The 26,413-nt window shown below is 42.4% G+C and overlaps 1 protein-coding gene across 1 annotated transcript in view; it reads left to right on the top strand.

The window, feature by feature from the left end:
• Window positions 1-26,413, top strand: part of ARVCF (ARVCF delta catenin family member) — a gene marked incomplete at both ends in the record, with an annotated part of 132,349 nt that overhangs the window by 88,502 nt on the left and 17,434 nt on the right. The window contains 3 exons of the mRNA XM_079543922.1: window positions 4,345-4,462; window positions 5,778-5,949; window positions 11,876-11,947. Of these exons, the coding sequence (XP_079400048.1) occupies window positions 4,345-4,462; window positions 5,778-5,949; window positions 11,876-11,947 (362 nt within the window). The remainder of the gene's footprint in view (window positions 1-4,344; window positions 4,463-5,777; window positions 5,950-11,875; window positions 11,948-26,413) is intronic.

Raw genomic sequence — 26,413 nt, 5'->3', positions numbered from 1 at the left:
AGACTGTTTACAGTTGTAAAAAGTAAGATTAATTTGGGCTGAGGCCCTGTAGTGTGTGCAGAGAGGCTGTTGAAGTGCTTATTGCCGACCCAGCTGCAGATTGTCGGCGTCTCTGTGCTTCTAGTAGCTTTCTAAATTCTAAATTTCTAAATTTTAGCTTTCGATTTATGTAAAAGACAAAAGTCCCTGTGGCCCTCAACCTGTTGTCTTTGTCCCCAGCTGGGTTTCTAAACGAAGTGCTTTTTACTCCTGCTGATCTGCAGTGTGATGGTAAGCATTAGTCGTGCTGTAACCTTTGGCTTTCAGCTCCGTCTGCAGCGCAGCAGGACAGCCAGCCTCAGCACTGCCGTCAGGAATATGGCTTTAAATGCTCAGAGAAAAAAAGTCTCTCCTGTGTTTGTATTTTGAGGTTTCTCTTTGTCATGTTTTGTTTTTGGAAAACAAACTCAGAGCTAGCTTTTGGGCTTTTAGAGAACAGAGCGGGACAGAGCTTCGTGATTCGCACCAAAATCCTGCAAATGAAGCACCTTGTATTTGGTTACTTTTATATCTTTTCTTGTGAGGATAATTTTGGTGCATGGCACTGATAGTAGCAGTGGTTCACCTATCCTGGAGGTGAACACCAGCTCTGTTCTGCAGATGTAACTGCTGCATTTGGACTTGTATATCATTAAGAAGACTATTTGGTGTTAATGGTAACCTTACCTAAAGTGTGAACAGATTTCTCACACATTTCCCACCATTTTCTGTACTTTTTAATACTGACTAGTCTGATGTGTTTCTCTGCTGGAAGATATTTGCTTTCATTTAACATTTACTTAGGAGTCTTCTGTTTTGTTTTCCCAGGGAAAGCATATATTTAATCATCCTTGCACATCCTCTCTCCCCAGTCCTGCCTACAGGCCAGGCTGCACGAATTTGAGGAGGAATCGTCATGTAAAGATTTTCAAATCTCTGGCTGAGGTGTGTGTTCTGTCCTGCAGTTGCTTTCCATCCTGCGCCCTTAGAGTAACACAGGCAGTAATTTCATGTCTTGTTCCTAGAATTGCTCTTCTGAGTCCATTGTATTTATGGCAAACACACTGGGAAGCTTTCTGTCACCCTTTGCAGTGTGATATGAGAAAGATACTGGTCTTGTTTTTAAAATGTCTTTCTCATTTGGTGGACTTGTGGAATGTATTCAAAAGCAGGTCTTGGGGAAAGCGGGCTTCTCTGGGTGAACTCACCAGAGGTGAATGTTCCCCCCGGAACTATGAGGGGCTTCCTTTCAAGGGCCAAAAGAGACCGTCAGTCAGTCTGTTCTGAGTCCTTTATCTGGGTGCTTCCTCTGTACTGGGAGGGATGCTGCATGCAGAGTTCTGCCCTCCAGCTCTGGCTGTGGCAGGAGCCATGCAGTCAGCATGCCGGCGCTCTCAGGCCTTTCCTGCACAGCTCAGCCCAGCACCGCTGGCTTTTGGATGTTGTTCTTCATCGTGGATCCAACACCAGCAGCTCTTCTCCAGGGACTGCCAGGTGACAGCTTATCAGAGCCCACCTTTCCTTGGCACTTACGGGCATACCTGTGTGTCTGAAGTGCAGCTGCTCCCCTGGGAGCTCTCGCTGTGCACACTCAGAGCAGCAGCAGTGCATGCTGTGGAGGCAGAGCTGTTCTCTGTGGGCTCAGCCTCCCTGGAGCCTCTGTTGCCCCGACTGCAGTGGAGGTGAAGGATGCGAGCTGAGCTCTCCGGTGTGTCTGGGTTACAGTGACAGACAGGGAAAGGGATTCTGTTGTTAGGTAAATCCCAAGGAGGTCTAGCAAAGAGAGTGTCGGGCACTTGCAGAGCAGATGGTTCTGCATGAGATACTCATAGGAATATGTTTTGTAATGTGAGTTATGACATTACTACTGTAAAGTTTGATGCCTGTGCAGTTTGTACAGAATATTAATTAACTGTTGATTTGACCTTGCAGAATTCTCACGCTTACTTATGTTTGATAAAGGTGGAACTGTTTGTTGCTTGTTTTGTTTTTTTTTTTAGGTATTAATTTTCAATAAGTTTTTCTATAGGTGAAGATAGAGCAAGAGAGATCAACAAGCTGCACTTACTGATGCCCTTTAAAAGATGTTTTTCTGTTATAGATACCCGCTTTAATATTAATCCTATAACTGATGAAGAAATAAGACAAGCGGTGTACAAGACCCTGTAATGCTGTTGATAACCAAAGCAGTAAAACAAATTGTTATTTACAAGTGCAGTGGCACAAATGAACCATAGAAAGTTTCATGAATGAGCCACGGGGGCAAGAAAGGCGTTCAGGAATATTTTCTGAAAGATCTGAGTTATTTATTTTGCAACGTCTGCAGGCATTCCTCATGTATTTTAGCTTGCTATTTCTAAGAATTAATGAGGGAATAGGAAATGTAATGCAGAGCTCTGGACGGACCATTTTTAGTGCATTTCTGTTACTCTCAGGTGCAGTAAGTAACGTTCTGCTTCTGATAAATGTGCTTATAGGTGGAGCATCTGTCGTTTATTAGTATGGTACCAGAAAGATATCACTGAGAATTTGAATTCTACTTTCAATTTGATAAAGGCAGTGTATAACAATGCACATTTAGGCTTTTAATACTAAGGAGTACAGCTGGAGATGAAGAAGCAGCACATGTTCTCTCTTCTAAATATCCTATGGAATCCTACTTGAATAGCTGCTACTGTGCCCTGTGTCAGCCATTGCTGGAGGTGAGACTGTGCTGGGTGCTGAGGAAAGGACTCGTTTATCTGTAGTTTCTTACGTCTTTTTAATTACAAGTGTATGCACTGTAACAGCAGCTAGCTCACGTTGAGTCTTTGGGCTTTGAGAGGTCTCTGAGAAAATGTTTTTTCTGCAGTCATGCAGTTAGCATGGCAGCCTGTCTGGATGCTGAGAGTACAGACTATGACGGAGCTGTTAATTACTTTGAGGTTGGCAGTCCCTGCAGTCAGTGAGAAAGAAAAATTGGCCATGCTGTCCTGGTAGCAGAAGTTAATGGCTGTATTCTGAGCTTTCAAAAGGTGACCTTATGTGAGTCTGTGGAATTCAAAGACCCTGAAAGCTGAAGTGTTAACTGTGCTGTTGAAATGAGAGTGTTTCAGGTGGGAGGAAACTTACATGTAGGCTTGTTGATGGATGCACTTGAGAATTGTATTGTCACTTCGTTCCCTCCCAAAAATTGGGTCATGATAGATTGATCATACGAGGGCTGCTCCAAAAGTAATGCCTCCTGTTTCATTATGCTGGCCATGACATCAGAGGCGGCTGCTGGTGGCATGGCAGCAGAGGTTGAAGCTTCCCACCAACATCCCGCTATGTTTGGTTGCTGTGTGACAGATGGCAGCAGGGCGGCACTCTGACAGAATGGCATCTGACATGGGAGTGTGTACGGAGCACAGGTGTGTCACTGGGTGCTCCATGTGGAAAGAACTGCACCCACTGACATTCATCAATGCTTGCTGAATGGTGATGGAGACCCAGCAGTGGCTGTGAGCTCAGTGAGGGTGGTGACAGCTGGGGGTGGTGACTGTGTGTTGTAGCTGAGCATTTTCTCTATTAAGTTGTGTTATCTGCTCTATCTGTTGTAATTTCCATGGAACTGAATAGGAGGCATTACTTTTGGAGTGACCCTGCAAAGTTAAATATACTCTAGTTTTTTGTATGCCTGTTTTCAATTCTTTTTCATGAAATCAAAAAGTATTTTTCAGTTTCTGTGGCCAAGAGTACTCTGCTGCTGAGCTGTCTTCAGCTTCAGAGCAAGTAGCTTTGCAGACCACTTCATGCTGAGACCTGCTATGCTGAGGATTAGCATTTTCTGGCAGTAACATTTGTTTTGTGCTCGTGCTGAAAATCAGCGCCAGTCTGCAGAAAACTTGTACAAGTGCTGTCTGCTGTAATGCATGAAAGGAGTCATTTCAGATCGTGTGACCTGAAGTTTTCTTCACTGGTGGATGAACCAACCTTGAAAGAAATTGTAAAGTTGATTCTGTTGGGTGGAATGCATTTATGTACAACATATGTAAACCGTAATAAGTTACGTATGTAAACTGTAATAAGTTTGCCTGTGCAGCAGTCATGCATCGGGTACTGTAAATAGAAAATAGCTTTCATTTCTTTAAATGCTTTTCCACTTTGTGTTGGGAGAATCAAGACCTTACAAACCAGGAGAATTTAGTTCAGTTTCCTTCAAGTTAACAAAGAGGCTTACCTCCAAATTGTTGATCCGAGCTAATGATTGTTAATGATTGCAATGTAAATATGTAAATTGACACACCTTCAGCCTTGTGGTTGAAGGCCAGTGGGCTAAAATTTCTTTTAAATCTCTTTTGTTAGGAATGTAAGTTCAGATGGAGCAGAAGCACGCAGAAGACTAAGAGAGTGTGATGGCTTGGTGGATGCCCTCCTTCATGCCCTACAGTCTGCAGTTGGCAAGAAAGATACAGACAATAAGGTGAGCTTGAGTATTAAAATGTGAATGGTGTTTCTGTTACTTTAGTCTCAAGTGTTACACTTGGTCTGAGTTCTGTTTTGCTAGTTTTAGAATGGGATTGTGCTTGCTTCTTGAAACACAGTAACTGCCTTCCTCTCATCTCTGTCATGATACCCATGATAGTACTGACAGGATCAGCATTGCTGCTGCATTACCTTGTGTGGCTGTTGAGGTGAGCAAAGGCAAGTGGCTGTAATGGGTGAGGAGAGCAGTACTTTCTTATCCTGATGGTATTAATGCTGTTCTGCATTACTTAATCAACTTTCCTAATGCAGTCTCTCCAAATCTGAACTGAGTCCTGTTGTATTGTGCTTTGCACAGCATCAGCAAGGGGATTAGTTCTCATTTTAAAGAGTTTTTTCAATGCCAGCTTAAAATGATGTAGTGCCAAGATGTTAAGATATGTCTTTAGACCTGCAGTGCTTTTTGTGGCTTTTTTTCTTTTGTAGGTACAAATGTTGATTCATCTGCTTTTATCATCACTTCATCCTGTAGTGCTTAAAAGAATGTTTAAAAGCATGAGGAATTTCTTTAATAGTTAATAGTTTAACCCTTTATGAAGGAGCATAGTGTTGCTTTTTAACACAAAAACTTCATTCTCTATTTTATCATTTCTTTTTTTCCTACCATGTGATAGTGTGCACAAAGGAATTCTAAAGCCCTGTCACTTAATCAGGTATTTTGGAAGTGGATTTTGTAACCACCTGGTGGCTTCCATTGCAACCTACAGAGCGTTGCTCGTGTCAAAACTGACCGTGTTGTATGTTATGAATCAGCTGTTACTGCAGAGCAATGTGTGTTCTCATTGAACTCCTCACACAGCCTTCATTTTGACTCAGATGAGACTTAATAGAGTCTCTTGGGGATTGTAGAGGTTGGAAGAGTGAGAGACGATTAAAATAAGAACCTTAAATGATGGTTTTCTGCTGTGTGTTTGATCTTCTGGTGACTTTGTATTCTTTATGCATGATCAGATGGTTTTCTTGATTAGAGAATTTTCATGTTGAATGGGTACTATTTATGAAGTGTTAACTTTTGAAGAAAAAAATGGTTTAGAGCAGATAAAAATGCTAAATTAGTTTGTTTTGTTCTGTTTTTTTTTTTTACTAAATTTGCTTAATATACCATTCTTCCATTCTTTTCCTGGGCTGGCTGGCCTTTTTTTTTTTCTTTTTTTCTTTTTTAACTTCTCCAAACTTTCCACTGTGGTGTAATACAACAGTTTGCAGATAGAAGGATACAATACTTATTTCTAATGTAAATTTTTTTGTTGCAGTCCGTGGAGAATTGTGTGTGCATCATGCGGAACCTTTCCTATCATGTCCACAAGGAGGTCCCTGGAGCTGATAAATATCAAGAACTTGATGCTGGTCAGACTGCGGGCACAGGAGGCTCTCAGAAAAAGAAGAAAGATGATGCTGGTTGTTTTGGTGGAAAGAAAGCTAAAGGTATGTCTCACAGAGAACCGAAAACTGGAAGTGTACTTGGGGTAAATTGTGCTGTTCAGTTCTGCTCTTGCAAGCCGTTTCGTAATGCTAGAGTGGTGCAGTTTGCAGAGGTACGTGTTGTAGTGTTGTGGCACGCAGTCATCTCCCTTGCTGTGTTACTGCTCAGTGTTTGGGATCTTTGTCCACAACTGCTGCGCTTCTGTTTGGCTTTAAATAGGAGTGATGCATGCTGTTGTAAGATGCTGCTGCTGGATAATGGTGGCTGTGCTCTCCTATCCTTTTCTTGGCTGTGTTCTTGCATCTGTCAGATCTACGCTTACTCTTGCTTGGCTGCAGAGCATGTGCTGCTGTGTCTGGAAGCCAGGCCAGCACGCGTCCATCTCCATGCATGGGAGTCCTGTCTGTGTTCCATGCCTTCAGTCTCCCACGTGAAAACAAACTGAAAGGCTGTCCTCTCACCTGCAACCAGGAGATAGAACCTCCCAATTCTGTCGCTCAGTAATTTAAGTTGCAGACACGATCTTGTCGCTTTTAATTGATAGTCACTTTCAGACCTATTCTTTCCTCTGGGGCATGAAAGTTGCAAATGATTTTCGTTTCAAGCAAAGATTAACAGTCTCAGTAACCCTGCTTCCATCTTCCTCTTAAAAAGAGACAGCGCAATGCATTTGGGTACAAAAGAAACTTGTGTTTTCTTTGGTGTTCTGAGAAATGACTCTTGTAGGCTGAATTCAGAGGTAATGAACTCATGTTCCTGTCTGGGCTCCATTCTCCATGTTGGTGCACGCTCGCATCCTGGCTTACTGTTCATGGCCAGGATCTGAGGAAGGTTTTGGTGCCGAAGGGAATACGTGAAATTGTTTGTACTTGAGAGACTGTGTTCTGTACAGGGGGCTTCCTTTGATGTGACCTGTACATGTTATTAAAACGTTTTGTGTTTCCATATGTGTTAAAGTCACCACTGAGTGAAGACACGTTACTAGAGCAGTCTGTCACCAGAGTTGAGTCTGTGCTCAAAGAAAAACCACAAACAAAACAAAAAATTAATTGCTGGGAACCTTCTAATGGCTGGGGGGAAACAAAAGACAGTATAACCTGCCCAGCCTGCCCGTTCTCATCGTGAATGACTCAAACTTCACTGTGACATCCTTCAGAAACCTGGAGTGCACGTTGACTCGAGCCTCTTTCCTGCCTCTTGTCTCCCGTGTTGTTTGGCCGCTTGAGAGCAGCAGTCGGTGGGAAGGTTTTGACGTGTCACACAGTGTGTGCGTTGTGGAGCAGGGGCGCGCAGCGAGGAGCTGTCGTCATCCTGCGATGGCTGTGAAAGCAGAGCGCTCTCGGCTGGCCGTCCTTTGCCATGTGTCTGCCTGCTGCCTGCACGGCCAGCCCGGTTCTGCGCTGGTACGCCTGGGCAGCTCCTGTCCGTCAGCCACAAAGCCTGACCGGGTCCTTTTGGATTAATTGCTCTCAAAACCATGTGGCACAAGGACGAGCCCACAGACTGCAGCAAGCGGTGCTGGTGCTCAGGGACAGCTTGGGCTTGGCCATGTGTGTAAATGTGCCTTCAAAGTCAGAAATAGAAAATCCCTTTTCCCACTGTTAAATTGATGTGAGTACCTAGGCTGAAACTGTCTTAATTGTGTCGGCCGAGGGCTGGAAAATTGGTCGCTTCAATTCCCTCCCTCTTTTGCTCACTTAATCTTGCAGCGTTTCCATATTTGCTTTAATTCAGCTCATGATCATCGATCATAGCATTTCAAACCCATCTGTGAGGGGCTGGCAGCCTCCCGTCCCCGCGGAGCTCTGAGCCCTTTCCATGGAACGAGGAGGGGCGGGGGAAGGAAGACCTGCAGGGAAAGATTTTTCTCAGCAGGAACAAAAGAAAGAGAGTGGAATATCCGATTCTTTTTGTTTGTTTGTTTGTTTTGGTGGGTTTGTTCTTGTTTTGTTTTTAATCAATGAAAGTTGATAATTTTCTTGTAAGCCTCAGGTTTTAACCTATTTTGTAAAATTCTGCCTCTTTGTGACTGTTCCTTTATATTTTCTTCCTTCCTGTAAATTCTTGTTTTTCTTTTGCTGCTTTTCTGGTAATTAGAGGAGTGGTTCAATCAAGGTGAGTCTCTGCAATACTTTCTTTCCATCATCACCATAATCTACATTGTTCAGCTTCTACATGCAAGGCAAAGAGCTGAGATTAAGGTCTTGTTCATTCACCTTCTCTGCTCCTCCATGCTCTGCTTCCTCCTGTTCATTTCAGCAGGCATGGAAATCTGCTGTGTAATTGAGAGAGCATTTTCAGTTTGTTCTTCTCACGCTAAAAGCAGAAATGGCACATTTTTATTCAGTCCTGGCATGATTGATTTGCAACCAGCCTAACAATCCCTTTTAGGGAGGGCACAGGTAAGTGTGCAAGTTGCCTTGCTAAGTCTATCATGTCAAAGTTTAGTTTTGCTAACTACCTGGGTAGCAATAAGTGTAAAGACTCAGCAGCTTGGAATTGTACTCATAAAGGTCATTTTGTCAGCTTGGGAATGTGGCCCAGCCTTCTGCATCTTTGTTACTGACGTTCAGGCTAGCTAGATGAAGATACCTGCAGTAAGCTGCTGGGGAGCTGCACCCTTCAGCTTCTCATTCACTTTTCTCATTCATGAGTGAATTCTCATTCACCTGCTTCAGCACAGCAGGTGGAATTGCCATTGGAAATGTATGACTGAGGCTAAAGTTTACCTCCCTTACTCCTCAGCTGGGAGTTCGGTTTGCTGTGCAGTATCCTGGAGATTTCCACTGACACTGAGGGTAAAGACTGGCTCTTTGTCAGTTTGTGACACTTGCTTCAGCTCAGTGTGTCCGGAGAGTTGAGTCAAAATTAAACTGTTGAAAAAATTGCTCTACGGAACAGACAGTGCTTGTGAGCGTTCTGGGGGATGCTGCTCACAGACTGTGACTGGAGGCCTCTGGGGGGGACCTGCAGAGGGGCAGAGCGCAGCCCTGGCCTTGCATCACCCGCTGAACTGGGCGGCGATGGAGCATATTAACAAAACTTATGAGCACAGCATTGGCTGTTCTGGTGTGTCATGAAGAATCTCTGCACTATTTTTTTTTTTTTTTCTTAACTCAAAGTGTTTGGGAATTAATCTTTCAGCAAGAGTGGTCTAGCTGTGAATAGCTGTATTGATTATCCAAGGAAACAAAATGATATTTGAGGAAGATGATAAACAGCACTGTTGGTTAATAACACCAGGTTATATCTCACAGTCCTTATTAAGCTTCTGACAGTGAGGATGCCAAAGGTCATGTTTTAGTTGTTTTTTACATAAAAGTAGTGGGGGGAGAGGGAAAGAATTTTAATCCTACTGTTTCAGAGACTGTAAATTGCTTCTTGTACAATCAAGTCTCATGTCAGGCTGTTTTCCCAAAGCAGATTGCTGTGCCAATTCCTTCAGCCAGGTCTCATAAAACAGACCTGTCAGCAGGCACATTCAAAGCTGTCTGTCTCTTGGCCAAGTCTGGAGCTGTGCTTTTGATCCAGCAGCATAATCTTTTCTCTCCTGTTCTTAGAGCTGTAAAACTTGGGGAGGAGGGAGATGTATAGAAGGGAAAAAATTGAGATGTCCAAACCACGTGCCTTAAACTGCTAGCATGATCTTTTAAACATCCCTGTGTGCTAAAAATGCTGGCAGGCTTGAGTGATATTCAGAGCTGCAGTGGCTGTCAGTGAAGCTGCTTTCTCATGATGTCATTCAGGGTAGGTGAGGCTGAGAGGTCTGTAATTGATAGGCTCTTGAAATTGCTGAATGCTGTCACCTTGTTAGGAAATCCAAATCAATACTGTGGGTCTCTTGGAAATCAGATGGGAACAGGAGCAGCTGCACCATGTTTGCCTTCCAGATGGATTTCTTTTGGAGTCGTTTTACAGCTTAGTCCTCATGTTCCTCATCCCCTCCCTATAGGAAAGCCCCAGATAATGGAGGTGCTTTGGGAATTTCTGAACCTGGCCCTTGCTGAATTGGATTAAACAAGCAGTTGGTAAAGCAGAGATCCCATTGGTCAGAGCTCTGTCTCCTGAATTTCTTCCAGTAGTAAACTGCTGGCAGCTTCTGTTCTAAAGAGACGTGGTTTTGTCTGAGGGCTGGTTTAGTTCCTCTGAGAGACAAACCAGTAAAGGCTTCCTAAAAGGTGAGCAGTACATTCAATGTGGTCCAGAAATTGAGACTGCCACTGAAGATGAGAGAATGCAGGGTGGAAAGATGGCTTAGTAAATAGCTGCTTCTGCACTGCCAGCTCAAAAGATGCAGCAGCCTACGCTGCTCTCCTGGACAATGTCTTTAACTGGTGGCACTAGGCTGGAGGGATCCTGCTTCTTACTGAGCCATGTCAGTTCTGCAGGGCTAATAGAAATGACAATCTCCTGTCTTTACATAGAGAACTTCTGAAATAAGTGGTTGTGTTGAGTGAAGTCTGGCTCTTGCTGCAATTATTCATAGGTTTTTTTAATTAGCTAATGCCAGAGACATGAAATTGGAGGTGTGTGAAAGGAGTTAGTCATGCTTGTAGTTACAATGGAGTCCCATTTCTTGGTCTGTCCCAAGTTTGTAATATTTCCTAAACAATGACTAATGTCCTCTTCAGTCCCTCTGCTTGGACAGTCTGCAAAGGTTTGCAAGCACTAACAGTGTTCAGCTGTCATTATGAAATGTAGTGTCCTTTGCTGTTCATTTTTTCTTTCTGGTATTTAGTTCACCAAGCAACATGCTTCAAGTTCTTTCATGGAACAGAAACTAGATGGAGGTCTGCAGAGTTACAGCTGCGTCCTGTCCTTCCCTTTAGGAAAGGTGCCTTTCAGAGCACTGGCATGCTGTATGGTCCCATGACTTTTTGGCAGTTCAGAAAGATGGGCTTTGGGGCTTTGCCATACTTTAATCAAATGGCTTCAGATGAACAGAACTTGCAGATGTGTGTTTGGTTTTGTACAGCACTGAAAGTTGGCTGATACTCTGTGCTGAAGATTCAAAATTAAAAGTAAAAAAAAAGTAGTATTTACAAAGAAACAGTGGGGATGTAATGCTATCCTGAGGGCTCTTTTCTTTTCTCTTCCTGGTGTTTCTAAATGTTCGTATTGGTATTTAAAAGCACTGTTTCTCTTCTGTACTGCACACGTTTATTTTTCATCAAGAATGTAGAATGGCTCATGGGATTCATCTTCCTGCTATGACAGGACAGGGATTGGCCTCTCCTGTTCTCTGACCTGTTCCAGTCAAGAGCCAGACCAGTCTCCATGTTATATTTTCCAATATTTTCTGCCTGTTTGCTGTTAAGCATCCTGACTTGGGCAGCTTTCAGCTCTTCCTGCAGACCTCCCTGAGCAGTCTGGTAGGGTCTGTGTTCAAGAGCAGCTAAACTGAGTGCGAATTCATCGCATCATTCGCTATTGCAATTTCTTCTGCTGTTCTTGAGGGAGAGGGACTAGATAACAAGATTTTCCCCCTGAAGTAATTAGGGAAGGCTGAATTGTGTAGTGCTGCCCTCCCAAGCTATGTAGATTCCTGCACTTCCTTCAGAATCTCGTATCTCTGTTCCAGGACTCCCAATGGCAATGCTTGGTTATCCCATAGGGTTTGTGTGTGCTTACCCAAGCCAGAATGTCTGCGGTGGAGGAAGAGAAAATTAACACTTCTCTCCCCAGCTGCATACGTTAAATTGAATCCATAGCCTAAAAGTGAAGTCAAGGTGCTGTTCCACTTTTCTGTGTAGAACTGTTTAAGTTAAAGCTTATGTAATGTATGTTTAGAATTCTCTCAGCAAAAGTATGAAATTGTTTCCCTCATTTGCTAATAAATAGCTAAAATTGCACTTCATTGATTGGTCTTCACCATCTGTTGTCCTCTTTTTTTTTTTTTTTTTCTTTTTTTTTTTCTTTTTTGCACAGGAAAGAAGAATGGAGATTTGGACAGGAATTTTGATACACTTGATTTGCCCAAGCGGTCTGAGACAGCAAAAGGTAATGCTAATGTCTGTGCTTTTAGAAATAACAAGTAGCATGTGAGTTGGAGGCTCTTAGAGGAATTTGAGACATGAACCAATCATATTGATCTTTGTTTTGTATTTGTTTAATTGAAATAATAGATTTGTCAGTGCTGGTTTTTATCTAGTAATGCTAGATACAAGCAGCTTTTGTATTAAACTTATAGAGGCCTGCCTGAGCTAAGGATTACCAAAAATCAAGGAAGAAGTAACACTAAATCCAAGGGCTGTGAATGAATTGTTGTATTTTGAATTCTAAAAATTGCTTAAAATTTGCTGGTTTCTAATATGTATATTTTTCATTACATCCATAATACAGCATCATAATGGAAAGTAGAGAATTCTTTTCGTAGCTCAGCCCATAAGTTTGTTGTGAGATTTCCATTTCAGGAGAGGTTCAGGTTGGGAATGATGGAAAGGTTCTTCAGAGGATGGTCAGGCCCAGCACAGGGTTCCCAGGGCAGTGGGCACAGCCCTGAGCTGCCAGAGCTGGGGGAGCACTGGGGCACCGCTGTCAGACGTTGGGTTTGCTGTCTGGGCTCTGACCCTTGTGGGTCCCTCCCAGCTCAGGGTGTTCTGTGAGTAGGGTTTGGTGACTGTGCCTCGCTGAAGTGTTGAGTGCGTGCTGGCTTCCTTTACAACTCCAACTGTGAATTCCCTCACTGCACCTGAGTGTAAGGAAATACGAGAAAGCATGAAGTGCACTAACCACTAATCTTTTCCCTTTCCTGGCATATCTGTGTTTCTTCAGTTTTTCAGCATTGTGCTTCAGGTTCCAGCAGTTCTCCTTCAGTCTGTACTTCCATCCTGAATATGCTGTCTTTAGTTGAATGCTAGGAGATTGTTTGGGTCTTCTCATACTTCTTATAGCATTGGACAGTGTTTTGAAGCTTGTACAAGTTTTTGTTAGAAGTGTGTGCAGTATCACTGCAGATGCAACTACTGTCGTAGCAATTGCTGTGGTGCCACACTGTTCACCTGGCCTGGCAGAAGAGCTCTCCTGCAGCACCCTCACCTTCATGATCTGTAAATAGCAAGAACTGAATGTTCTTCAGAGTGTAAAACTGAAATTGCAGGCACCCTTTACGCTGGTTGCAGTTTCTAGGCTGTTATCCAAACTGTGGTTTTCACTTGGTGCATTATTGCACAAGATAGTAATGCACCCTCTAGAAGGTGCAATACCATCCTGTCCAGAAAGCTGCTGGTCGTACCTCATAACCAGCTTTCACTTTCATGGCATCAGTTCAGGACTGGGCACTGACATTGCAGAGCAAGGAGACTTTGCAAGGATGTTTAAAAAAAAATTAAAAAAAAAAAGGCAAAATACAGCAAGGGCTTCAACTCTAACATTCCAATCATACTTAGAAAAGAATGAGGGTGCCAGTAAAGTTTAGGAAAAAAAAAAAAGATCCAGATTTTCTACAAAGAAATGTATTTTGCATAGCTTTCTTTAAGATTAAACTCTTTGATATGCCTTTTTCTAATGGTAGAGGTGAGGCATATTTAATGGGAGCTACATCTGTCTGAGCTTACACAGCTCATTATATTCGGTATCTAGAAATCACACACTTGAAGAGATAATTTTTGACAATTCTGAGATGCTCTCGTTTAAATGGAATAGATTATAATCTGATGACATCTCTCACTACATTGATTAATTGCATGGTGTTTTTTAAGAAGCCGTTGGTGTGGGATCTGCACGTTTGTGTATTCCAAGGGGTGGGGGATGCAAGGACACTTTTTTGTTCCCTTTTTTTTATCAGTAGTTTCCTTTAGGACGTTTGGTTAAAGTGAGAGATCCTGAATATTAAAGGTCATAAAAAGATCTCTAGGACTTTGAATTGTTCAGTGAGACGAATAACAGTGCAGTCTTAAAACCCTTAAGAGCCTAGGTCAGATCTGTGCCATAGAGGATAATTGGCTCTGATGAGATCCGCTCTCAGCTGAGGCAGATCCTTGTAACTGAGACTGGAAAGCCATGCAAATTTTAATGATCAAAGGCACTCCATTTGAGTGGCACAGTTAAGTGCTATTTCAAAAATCAACAATTATAGATTAATCTTTTTCATGTATTATTAAAGTCATATTAAAGTGACTTTTCAACTAGAATCTTTCTAGGCAAGTGAAACTGCGGTAGTAGTTTTTTCCATGCAGTGCAGCAACTGAACATGGGGGTAGCCGACTAAATGTTGGGATGCAGTGTTGCAAGTTTCATGCAGTCCTGAGTCATCGTCCACGGTGCTTTCCTTCCTTGTTGGGCTTAAGAGTGGCTTTGGAGAAGCGCCAACATGATTTCTTTCTGAAATAATCTTAGACGTGATCACTGAGCTTAATTGATACTCTGCTTATCAACTAGCTCAGTCTTGATAGAAAGTATCATCTTCGAAAATTTTGTTTACTCTCAGAATTACAAAAACTGTCATGGAAACCAAGCCGAACGGCGATGCTGTCACATAACTGAATGTGAAAAAGCAGAAACTTCAGTAGCTTCTAGTTGGAGAGGAATGGGGAGGGTGTGTCTGTGTCTGTTTCGGTGGCTGAGGCTTTTTCAGTCTCTGTTCAAAATGGCTTGTGAGCGCGTTCACATCCTGAACGGAACAAAGGGAATGTGGGGTTGTTACCTGGTTGAAATTCCAGCAATTTTTCTCCCATTATTTGTTTTCTTGAATAAAAGGAGATTTTTTTTTTCAAATGGATGCTCTGAAGTCTTCTTTTCTTCTCATTGCTCTAGTTGTTTTGTTTTGTTTTTATGAACACTGGATTTTGCTGCAACATAGCATTTGAGCAGCCCTGAAACCATTTCTGTGCCTTTATAATTTCACGTGCTAGGCATTCTGCTGGGGAATGCTTCCAGTTCAGGGTTATCATCTGTAGCAAACTGGATAATGTCAGATGAGAGATCTTGCAGTGCTTTCAGAAGCTGTCTCATCTGATATTTAAAAACAAAGATATGTGTACATGCTCTGGCAGCATCCAGAGTACTGCTGTCCTCGTGAGGAAGGACTGTGGAAGAGAAGCATCGTGATTCCACTTTGTTGAAAGGAGCGTATTTTCAACAGGGAGAAAGGATAACTTCTGGGGAAATGATAAGAGCTTGCAGAGGGCCGTATGAGAAGGAAACAGCACTAAGAAGAAATTATGAATGCTGTCATTGGGACCTCACTATATTTAGCGCTTTCAGAAATTCCTTCTTCTGTGAGAAGCAGCAGCCCTGCTGAAATCCCTTTCCCCGTATAAAGTAGGTCGCTGACGGTGGCGTTGGCTCTCTCCTCTGCAGCCTGTTTTTCTGCACTACCTTGGTGTGAATGTTGATGTGCACATTAAATATGTAGCATAGTACAATTCCTTGGCTTTGTTAGCAGCATCCTTATTCCTGAGCAAGAGTAGCGACAGGAGACCCGTGCAGTAGGAGAAGGACAAGGATTAATCATACCTGTGCAGTGGAAAGCAGTGCCTCAAATGGCAGATTAAGAGATAAGAATCAGCATTGGTGTGTGTCAGCCCTCTGAAGGTGTTAGCAAGGTTGTAATGTTTAATCTTCCTGATAGGAAGGTGCTGGATTGTTCATCTCTGTTCATCAGTGCTACAATGGGAAAGAGAAAGTCCAGAAGGGCAGAACTGCTTTTCGTGTGTAATTGGTCAGTTATTCCTAATTAAGCCCAAGGCTGGTATTTGGTTTAGACAAATCCCTTGACTTCTTGTGCATGCATGCAGACATCTAATGGCATAAAAGGGGATACTCTAAGATGCTTTGAGTGTTGAACTTCAGCTCTGGTTTCAGTTCATCTCATTCAGGAGTTGAAAATTTTCAGCCGTGAGGATGGATGTTCAGGTACGTTTCAGCCAGTGGGCAAACTAACTCATTCTCTCCTTTAAATCAGTTACTATATTGTTCATTATTTTTTCCTTTCCATTTTGATTATTTCAGCTCACTTGCATTTTGGGGATGTAAACAGAGGAGAGAGGTGAATTTCTTCTTTCTCTGTTATCTCAAATACTCAGTCACTTTTCATGTAGCCCAATGCAGATGATAGATTTCCTGTTCCAGAAGGTGAGCGTTTAAATTCACTTATAAATCTTTGTGTTACTGCTCCAGGAAATTAGACTTCCTGGCACTGTCAGCATAATGACTTTAACTTAGTAGATTACAAAAACGCTCACAATTTGTCTTCAACTAAAGGCAACACTGTAGTGGGAGAGAGACTTCACTGAAGCTTTTGACTTCACGTTTGTAATTAAGATTAGCTCCTGTTTTCGGATTCACTGCCATTTTTATTTGTTTTCTTTAAAACTTTACAAGTTGACTCCAGCACTTCAGTCATTAATTATGATTGTCAGAATTGAGTGAGTGGGATTGATTGATAAATGGCACCATCCACACTCCTCCTGTGTGTGCTAGTGGAGAGCAAGGGACTGAGAACATCTCTGTGGGAGCAGGTAATGTGTTCTTGTATTAATATGTTTTAAAATATTTCATGCACAGTGTTGAGAATTCCTATCAGAATTATTAGTATCTCTTATACCTGTCTTATACTGAGTGTTCTTCTTGGTCCCGTGTGTTTCTTCATAATTTGCAAAGCAGTTGAAAGAACTCTCATCTGTCTTCTAAGTCTTTGAGTCAGAGAACAGTTATCTTGGATAGGAAAATTTCCATGACCTGCCCTTCCCAACCCTTCTTCATCCTTCTAAATGAGGAGAAACTGACTCAGCTAGAGAGTATGTGGTTATTCTGGAAATAAGGGATGAACACACAGAACTATCCCTGTTCTTTATCCTTCATTATTACTGAATGTTCAGACTTCCACAGCATGTGCAGGGGCAAAAAGCTAGCAGTCAGAGACAAGATTCTGTCTTTCCATCTTTAGTCCTTTAGGACTATAAAATTACTCTTACAGTCAGTTTCCAGATCTTTCTTGCCTAAGGCTGGCATTCAAGATTATAGATCTATTATAATAACTAGCTGTATCTTCAAAAGACAAGAATCTCAGATGGTAAATTCTCTTTCTGTCTGTTGCAAATTTGTGGCCAAGTTATAAAGGCACTGAATGTGAGACTTACCATGCATGTGTCCCAACATCTTCAACTAGAACACTTTATGTACTTGTGTAATAAAATAACCTGCAAAAAACTAAACAGCAGGAACTCCACTGAAGCAGATAGTAATGATGGCAGCTACTGAGGAGGTAGAGTTGTTTGGGGTTTCAGCAAAAGACAGAGCTGGAAGCAAGAAAGTCTCATTTTCACATTGCAGTTACTGACTTGCTGAGTGGCCTTAGGCAAGTTAATTGCCTTCATATGCCAAGGCTGCAGTGAGCTCATTCACAAAGTCTCGCTACTTCCACCCCTTCAGTGGGATAATGACTGGTGTTTTTGCTGCCGCTGTGATAACCAATGCAGAATATACATGATATGCTTGTAAAAACAGCAACTTCTGCCAAAGTGTTGGGTATCACAACTGTTAATAGCACTGCAGCAATAAAAAAATCATACAAAAACAACTTCTGTTCAAGGTGTGTGGCAGTGTTTTACCCCATTGGGATATTGTGTGAATGGAATGAGGATTTTGTGGTGCCGAGAGTACTTTCAAAATGCACAACACTACAAACTGCTTAGTATTCTTGCTATGCTTGTTAGGATAGGCAGTAGCAGATATAGCTGCTTTAAACCAGTTTTGGGTCACCCGAGGAAGGCAGAGGTCATAATCCTGCAATAAAGAAGGAATCACTTACTGTCTCTGACTCTTACTACTCTCCAATTAGAGATGCTTCCCTTGTGGCTGCCAGTCCTCTCATGAGTTACGTGAGGGGCAGAACCTGGGTCCAGCTGTTCTGGTGCGGCTGAATTGCTTCCACCTGTGCTCCCAGGGCTGGCCCTGCCCCTTTACCAGGTGCTCTATCACTGGTTTGGCTGTGACTCCACCATTCCCATACAGTGTGCTATACTTACTGTGTATTTGTATGAAGGAGTTCAGCCATGTTATTTGTGATGCTCCATGAAGATAGAAGTACACAGAAACCAGTATGTAACTTTATGCCTCGGCAAGTTTTATAGCCCAGCTACAGCGTTCACTTTAGCTATGGCAGTTCAAAGCAATTCAAAGTTAACAGGATCTCATCTCTTGAACCAGTGATGGGACTTGCATGTGCCTTTATACTTGGCTACCATTTCTGATGCTCCAGTAGTTAATATTGCAAAGTGCTAGTTTTCAGTCAATTTTTTTGTGCTCACAGCCTTTCCTGTACTGTTGGTCCGTTTCTGACAATCATTAATGTTCTCCTCACCAACCCTCCTTTTTGTGCATATGTTTCTGTGTGTCTCATTTAACATTTCAATTCTACAAGCAATTCTAATTCTAAATTCTGAAACGGAATGTCTGTTATTACAGAGCACAGCTCATTATACCGATGCTGCTCAAGGACTGTTTATAAAATGAAAACGCCATGAAAATATGCCAGGGTTAAAAGCAGAAGTTGGTGAGGAAGTGCTTATCCCGTATGACTGGAACTGTTTTGATTTGGGATTCAGTCACTTCAGTGGAAAAACTCCATCTGTCTGTCCATCCCAAATTATGGTGTCAGATTTGTGCCATATCACTTTTTCAGCTTCACTTAAGGAACGACAACAATGAAAGCAGACTTTTTCTCCCTTCTGGCATAAGCGTAGAAGATGAATGTAAGATGTTATACTGTGAAGCAGGATGCAAGTCAGGTTATCCTGATTGGCTATCCAGTCTTATTATGAAAAGTAAGAAAGAGGAATTCAGCTTTTGTCAGAACTTAGAAATGAGATTTTATGTCAAAATCGTTCACAAAACCTTGTTGCACAGAGTTAAGTTGTTTCTGGTGTCCATCAAAAGTACCATAGCAAAGTTCTGCTGACGAAGCTACTTGACAAGTTAAAAGAACAGCAGGAAGTTTCAGAATAGCTGAGGCAGAAAAATTGTATAATGTGGATTTAAATCCCTTGCCAGACTTCCAGAAATAGTGCGTAAGTAAAAGGAGGTCATTGCAGCTCCGTGTCAGTGTTGTGAAGGCAGTACTGTAAGGAGTAACAGCCATGTGAATGGCTTTCTTAGAGGACTGTGTGACTCAGATGCTTTCTAAACTCAGTGTTAGACTGATACCTCTCAAATCTTACTTAAAGATCTGTCTTGGATGGTCTGGCCATTTAATGTAGCACTCCAGCACACAAAATGCAGAGTTAAGCATTGGGACGGGTTGGCAGAGAGGCTTTGAAAGGGGCTCTGCCACTGGCGGGTCTCAGGACCTGGCTGGACGAAGTTGGAAATAACCTGAACCAGATTGAGTGCTGAGCCCACGTAGAGCAAGAGGCTGCCATGGGGACCTCCAGCACTCTCACCCTAATTGCTCTCTGTGACTCTTTTTGTGACTGATGATAATGACAGACGAAAAACATGCATGCAAAGAAACAGCAGAATTTTCTTTTTATTAGGGACAGGGGTTTTTGGTTTTTTGCAAAATGTGTTCATCCAGGACAACTAGCCAGGCATCTCAGCTGGGAAGAGTCATCTGCCCAACAAAAATGAAATATTTAAGTAATTCTGAACTAACTGCAGATTGAGGTACTAGACATCCAGCAAGGCCCTTCTAGAATTGTAGAATGGATTCCTTATAATGCAGCTGATACAGGAGAAATACATGAAGTGTCCATTATTACTCCTCCTGTACTTGAACAGTATTTATTAGAGTTAATGGAGAGCATTAATTATGGAGTTAATCTCAAGATTAAAATAAACTAGAATGTTGTGCACTCTGTGCATTCTAAATTGCAGAAATTACTGGTGCTGAAGCTGCAGATGTGTTTTGGAGAAAGGCAAATAAAGAAACTCAAAAAGTTAAAAAATCTCTTTTCTCATTAATTTCCAGCACGTTTACCTACACAGCTGCTGCAGTCATGTTATCTGACTCATTACTTTATAAACCACTTAGAGATCTTGAATGTGAGAGCTGTGCTACAAAACCATATTTATTTCCATAACCCCGAGTGCTGTGTGCAGGCTTAAAAGCTCTCCCATCTCCACTCTGACAGGGGAATGATGTGACTTAATGTGCCAAATACATCTAGCTGAGGAATGAAGAAAAATGACCTTGACCTGGGAGGCAGGCATTTTACATTGTACAATGGACAGTTAAATTTACCTGTCAGCCATGCAGGAGTGGGGGGGAGAGATCTTACCTCTCCATGGTCAGGAAAGCAATGTCAATCCAGTTGTTACTTGCTCTAAACCTATGCAGGGCTTGATTACTGACACCCACATTTTCAGATGATCAGTGTGAATGTTGATCTGTGTGCAGTAGGAAGGAGTGTGTTTATATTTCAGTCTCTCAATTTCTTTCAACTCTGAATTTTCAGAGATGTGAAAAACTGTAAGTCTACAATAACATGAAATGTTTCTTGTCTTGCTGACATAAGAAATCTGTGTTGGATTTGAAAACTATCCTAAACAACCTGGTCCTGGTTAGGAATCTTTTCATTATTTTAACAGTGATTGAGTGGTTTCAAGGAAGCTGTTTTAGTTGTTCAGAGGTAGTGTATGTTTTCACTTTGCTGTGCAATTTCTCCTATTATTTTCTTTTTGTGGGCCATTCCTGTAGGATAGCTAAAATGGGGACAGGCTGCAGTTGGCTGTTGTGTAACATTCCTCCTTTGTCTCTTGACAAATATCTGTGCTTCCACTCTTTCAAATAAGAATCACATTCATTGCTATGAGCTGGGGGCCCGGATCCTTTTTTTTTTCTTTCTCTTTACTTACAGGTGGATTGATCTGTGGTTGTAAAAATGTGTATGTGCTTGGACAGCTAAGGTTTTGTAGAGGCATTCGGTCCAATGTTCATAACATTTATCTCACACTTCTGTCCAAATTCAACTTTCACAGCAAGATCTGTGTCTCCAGGAAACCTATAATTTTATGGGCAAAACTGTTATTGTCAGCTCTGCCAAGGATTATCAGATATTTAATGGCTCGGACATATTTACATTTAATAGCAACTTTCGTGCTTTTCTACAAAGCCAGAGTGTTTGGCTGAAGGGAGGAGAGTATCCCCTCATTCCACAACTTGGTGTTGTGCATCCCAGCTCAGGTGAGGGAGGAGCAGCATCTACTGTTGCAATTCACCTTCTGTAACCCCAGACTGGAAATGGACGAGGTGCTTTGAGGATTGTTGGATTGTTGGAGAATCTCTGTTCTTGAAGACATTAAGGCTTCCATTTTATGCCCAAATCCATAAGAACGAACTACCCATGTACTGTACCTTGAAAACTTGGGCTGCAGGGTCAATTTTTTGTTAGAGAATTTGAAAAAATACCTTTTGTTTATGCTGCTTCATTCTGGCCTGGCATTTAGTTTACACTGAAGAAGTAAAATTCTTCTCCTTGGATGCTTGGGAGATGTTTAAATTGCCTGACAGCAGCAGAGTGAATGTAATTGAGACAGATTAGTGGAGGCACTGGGTTTCCTTTGGGTGCATGTGACAGCTTTCATGAAATGGAGAGAGAAAGTGAAACACATTTTTGGCTTTGGAAGCTGCAGCAGGAACTAATTGGCAATTTCAGAGCACAAGCAGGATTGGAGGATGTGTCTGTGTTTGCATATAGTAAATTATTTAATTATATGAGTATGTTTTTCCATATGGTACTTGCCTTTAACGTGCTTATGAAGACAAGATTGTAGAACTCTGCCTGTAATGAACTAAATGGGCTTCCAGTATCAGTTCTGATGATGAAGTATCGCTGACATTTCATTTCTCTTGGCTGAGATTGGGTCTCCTCGCTTCTTCCCAGCTTGGATACTGTTAACCTTTCCCCAAGGAAGGTTAGCTGTTTATATCCGAATTTTGTCGTCTTACTGGAAAGTATTTTGAAGGAGTTGGTATTTCTGTGAGGGTAGATACACTGGATAAAAGACCTTATTCTCCTTTCTTATTCTAATAAGTCAAGCCAGACAGTTCTGCTGCTCCTCACTGCCTTAAGCAGACAGGCCTCTAGCAAGCGACTGAGCTAATAAGAATAACCAAATACTTGTGTAATGGCTTATGACCATTTATGAGATCTTTATATAAAATCATGATGAAAGTAGAAGTAGACTCAGTGAAGCGTGAGTAACCCAGAAGAAAAGCTTTCAACTTGCCTTCTAAGCATGGTTCAGTGTGTGAGCTCTGAAATATTTATCTATTTTCTTTGATTTTTGTTCCTTGACACTGAAGATGAAGCTGGGGCTGTAAAGGGAAGAACCTGACAGGTGCCAGCCCGAGTGGAAAAACCGTCTGTCCGTCCCTGTCTGTCACAGCTCTGAAGCTGCAGCCATTGCTGATGGATCCAGGCACTTGTCAGCAGCACGCAGGCTTTCAGAGCGGAGCAGGAAGTCCCTTGGCAGCAGGGCGGTGTTTTGAAGTGCAGTCAGCAGAAACCCCTCTAGTCCCATATCTGACAAAGCAGTCTCATTTCTGTAAATTCCATGGTGATGCAGGATTTGTTTTTGCCTTGCTGATCAAGATTCTCTCCACCGTGGATAGAGGATTAAAGGCAGAGAAGACCCGATTGCCCTGCATACTCTGGGCTGCCCCACACCCTGACCTGCCACAGGCCTGCTAGCGGGAGTTGGCGGTCATGGAGGCCTGCAGGAGCACAGCTGTCAGTTTCTGCAACAACACGATCCTGTGCCTTGCTGCATCCAGGCAGAGCACTCTCTGCTCCCTGCCATCACCTCTCTTACGCCAGCAGGCTGCCCAAAGAGCTGACTGCTGCCTTTCCCTAGCTTCCAGCTGTGCTGTATCACCTCTCTGCATGGCACACAGGGAAGAACAGAGCTCTCCAGTTTGACAGCTCATTCTGCCTTGCCACTGGATCGTACTGCTTTGCATTGCAGTGCAGTGTCTTTTCCTCCACTCTGCAGCCACAAAGGGGCTTTGATTTCCAGTCCAATGCAAATCACATAGCAGGGGAGGCACCTAGTTGGACCATCCCCAGCCTCATGATCTAGTGCATTCCATGCAGTCTCTCTTGGAGATAGGAAAAAGATGCTTAAGAGGTCTGCAGAGGCAAAAAAGGGCTTTCTGTGCTTTTTCCACCTTTCTTGCATACTTCAGTACTTTATGTCTGTGGGTGAGCAGATATTTCAACTAAATAATCACAGCCATTGTTGCTTTTTTTCCTTTGGTGCTTTCCAGCTGTCTTTTGTGATCTTTCTTCCATGCTTGCCTACTTGCTGGGGTTTTATAACCTTAAGCTTATAAAGCTGTTCAACAACTAAACAGTTCTGAATAACATCAGAATGTTTTTAATAAATTAAATGGTGTCTGGAGCCGAGGACTATTGCATGATTCCTTTTGCAGTAAGCACTTCTCTGCAGACAGGTTGTTACTACTGAGCTGGGAGAAAGCTAAAAGCTCATTAGCTTCCTGGAGTCAAAGCGTCTGATTGGCATCAGAAACTGCAAAGCAGATTTTGACAAGGGCTTGAGGCCAGAAAAGGGTATTTCAGAACACATGATCATTAGTCAAACACACACCAAAAAAAAAAAGGAGGAAAGAAAATGATAGGTCCAGGCAGCATGAGGTGAAAGGAAGGAGTCCCTTAACTGCTATTATTTTCAGTGATGAGCCTGAGACATCTTTATGTTATGGGTTCTTGAACTTGTTGAGATACTAGCAGCTAATACTAACATACTGTGTTTTATCATTGGTCATGGCTGTGGTGTGATGGCTATGGATGGGAAATTTCAGGGAATCACCCAATTGTCTCTGTTTTAAAAACATTTCATACAGTAAGCTCGAACCCTCTTGCAGTTTGGCTGGACTGTTAGGCATCTGCACTAATAAAGGCAGTGAAAAGTGTAGCTCTCAGTTCTGTTCAGCTGCATCACATGGCAGCTATGATGTGGAGTAGCATGCTTTTACTGAGATGTATGTGGGTTTTGTAAGGAAATCATTTTTCTTGTTCTGACTTCTTTTTCCAGTTTGAGGACAAGTCCTTCCTAAAAGCACATTCTGGCATATGTACACGACTGTACATTTGTAAACAGTTGTTTATATAATGTGAAAAGTAACAATTTTCCTCAAGTTCCCAATCTTCATTAGCTTCTGCTCCTTTGAGAAAACTTGACTAAATACAGAAAACTGTTGCAGTGTGCTCTGAAAAGGTCTGAATTTGAACCCTACCAAAGCAGAGGTAAGCAAGTTCCAGCCTAGAGATTCCATCATTTAAAAGTTTCCACCATTAAGAAATGGGATCCATTTTCACACCTACTTCTATCAAATAAGGCTTTCTGTCATGTTGCCTCATCACCTTATCTTTTCCAGAATTACCAATGGTAAACTGTCTGTTTTTGTGCTATGGATTTTGATGACTATGGCATCCCCGTGTGTTCTTGACTTGTGGTTACAGCTTTGAGGTCAGTAAGAGGACACCTTCCTGGCTTTCCATGTTCTCTGCTCATGTAAACTTGCCCAAATGCCAGAAGCCAGGCTGGATCAGCAGTGTTCTAATTTCTAGCTTGATTGTGCAGTCCTTGCAATTGCTATCTGTGACAGAATAGGAGGGGTGACAAAATAGAGCTGTTTGGTACCACACACAAGGAGATATCCCTCAGGGCATGTGTGCAGTCACCAAGCACTGCCATCTGGGCCCTTTCTGGGAGAAAAAAAATTAACAAGTCAGTCAAGTGCAATTCTGGATGGCAGTGGAGACAGGAACAGATTCATCAGAAGCAGTCATGGTCAATCATAGCAGCAGCGTCTCTGAGATCTGAAAGAATAAGCCTGGACATTTGACCTTGTCCACTGTTGTTCTGATACTGCTGTTCTGCAGCAGGCAATGTCTGGAAATTCAGGTTTTCCCTCTCAGAGAAACATAATGTGATCGATGGTCTGCTTGGTATTGATCTTGTATGCACGGGCCAAATTGCTGTCTGATTAAGAAGTCCCTGGTGCCATGTGCATCAACTCTGTGCCCACTGTCCTTTTGGTAACAGCTGTTAGAGGCACGTGTCCAACCTGGTAGCTTAAGGAGAAAGCTTCCCTGGAGGCAGCAAGCAAGATTGTTTGCATCCAGGAGCATTTGCATTTCTGCTTTCCTAGCGTATCGATCTGCTCTCAGTAGGATGGCCAGCGTGATCCGCCTAATCTGTCTTCTGTCTTCAAATGCTATAGCAGTTGAGGCAGGAGTAAACTGCCATAAAACTACCCATAAAACTACCATGAGTACACAGAATTTCTCCAAGCAGGAGTGTTCATCCGTAGCTTAGAGTCCAAGGTGTGCCTGAGCTACCCTGAGCACGATACCCTTGCAAGAGTAGTGGCATCATGCTCTGAAACATGGCAGAGCTGGCAGACCTTTGCTGAGAATTCTGTTCTTATTCCTTTCCTTGTGTGAGCCAGGACTTTGAACCACCCCTCAGTTTGGGGTTTTGCACTCTCGAGCTTGGAGTCCATTCTGGGGGCTTGCAAACACCATGGCAAGCAGACTGTGGAAAAAGGGGAACCTGTGCTTTCAAACAGATTGCTTTTGGTATGTAGCCTATAAAGAAGAGACTCCAAGGTGCGTGCCATGTGTGAGAGAGAGAGAGAATGGTGTTCAGTGAGATTTTAGAAATAACATGTCTGTCCTGCTCCTTTAAAAGAAAATACATTCTGTTATCACTGTGAAGTAAATGAAAAATAACTTTGCATCAGGTGGAGACCTAAAGCAGTGTTAACAGTTCGTGTACCATACGTAAAGTCTTCAAGGACTGGGGTAAAGGAGGCTATTTGCATGCCATCCATTTTAATCATTTGGTGAAAGGGCTTTACATTTACTTTGGATCCTCAGCATCACAGCTTGTAATAATGGTGTTTCTCAAAAGCACCACTAAAAGTGACCTACAAAAGCTGAAACGTGCTACAATTCACCATCATGCCTGCTATTGCTTTGAGAGGAGACCTTCAGCAATTCATTCTCTGCATCAGCCTTGCTGCCAGGTATTTCCTGCCCTTCAGTAGCAGCCTATGGGGACATTGTATTCTCCTTTTGAACGGGTAGCTTGGGTAGTGCTCTAGTTATCTGCAGCACCATTCAGATCCTTATTAAGTATTGGTCCTCCAGAGCCTTCTCAACTGATTAGTGAACAGAGGAAAGAGTTGTTAACTGAACATCTCCTGTTGCCAAGAGACTTAGCTGCATAGACTTGAAAAAAGCCTTTGTTACTGGGCAGTGCGTCAGTTGCTGTTGGGAGGAATGCTGCTTGGAAAGGGAGAGCTGTTTTAGTCTTAAAATATTTGCTCACAGAAAGCAGAAGTATTGGAATTCGCACAAGGTCAAAATAGGTTGTGTTTAATTGAGCCATCTCTGTTAAATTGCATATTCTTTGATACAAAATGAAATATAATCAATTTCATAGGAAGTCATCTCTGTAAGAGAGATACCCTGGTGACAGCTTGTGGAGCTTGAG

Source organism: Tetrao urogallus (genome assembly GCF_951394365.1).
Source record: "Tetrao urogallus genome assembly, chromosome: 17".
In the NCBI taxonomy this organism is placed as follows: Eukaryota; Metazoa; Chordata; class Aves; order Galliformes; family Phasianidae; genus Tetrao; species Tetrao urogallus.
Note: the sequence above shows the minus strand (reverse complement) of the source record. Positions and strands in the feature narration are given on the sequence as shown.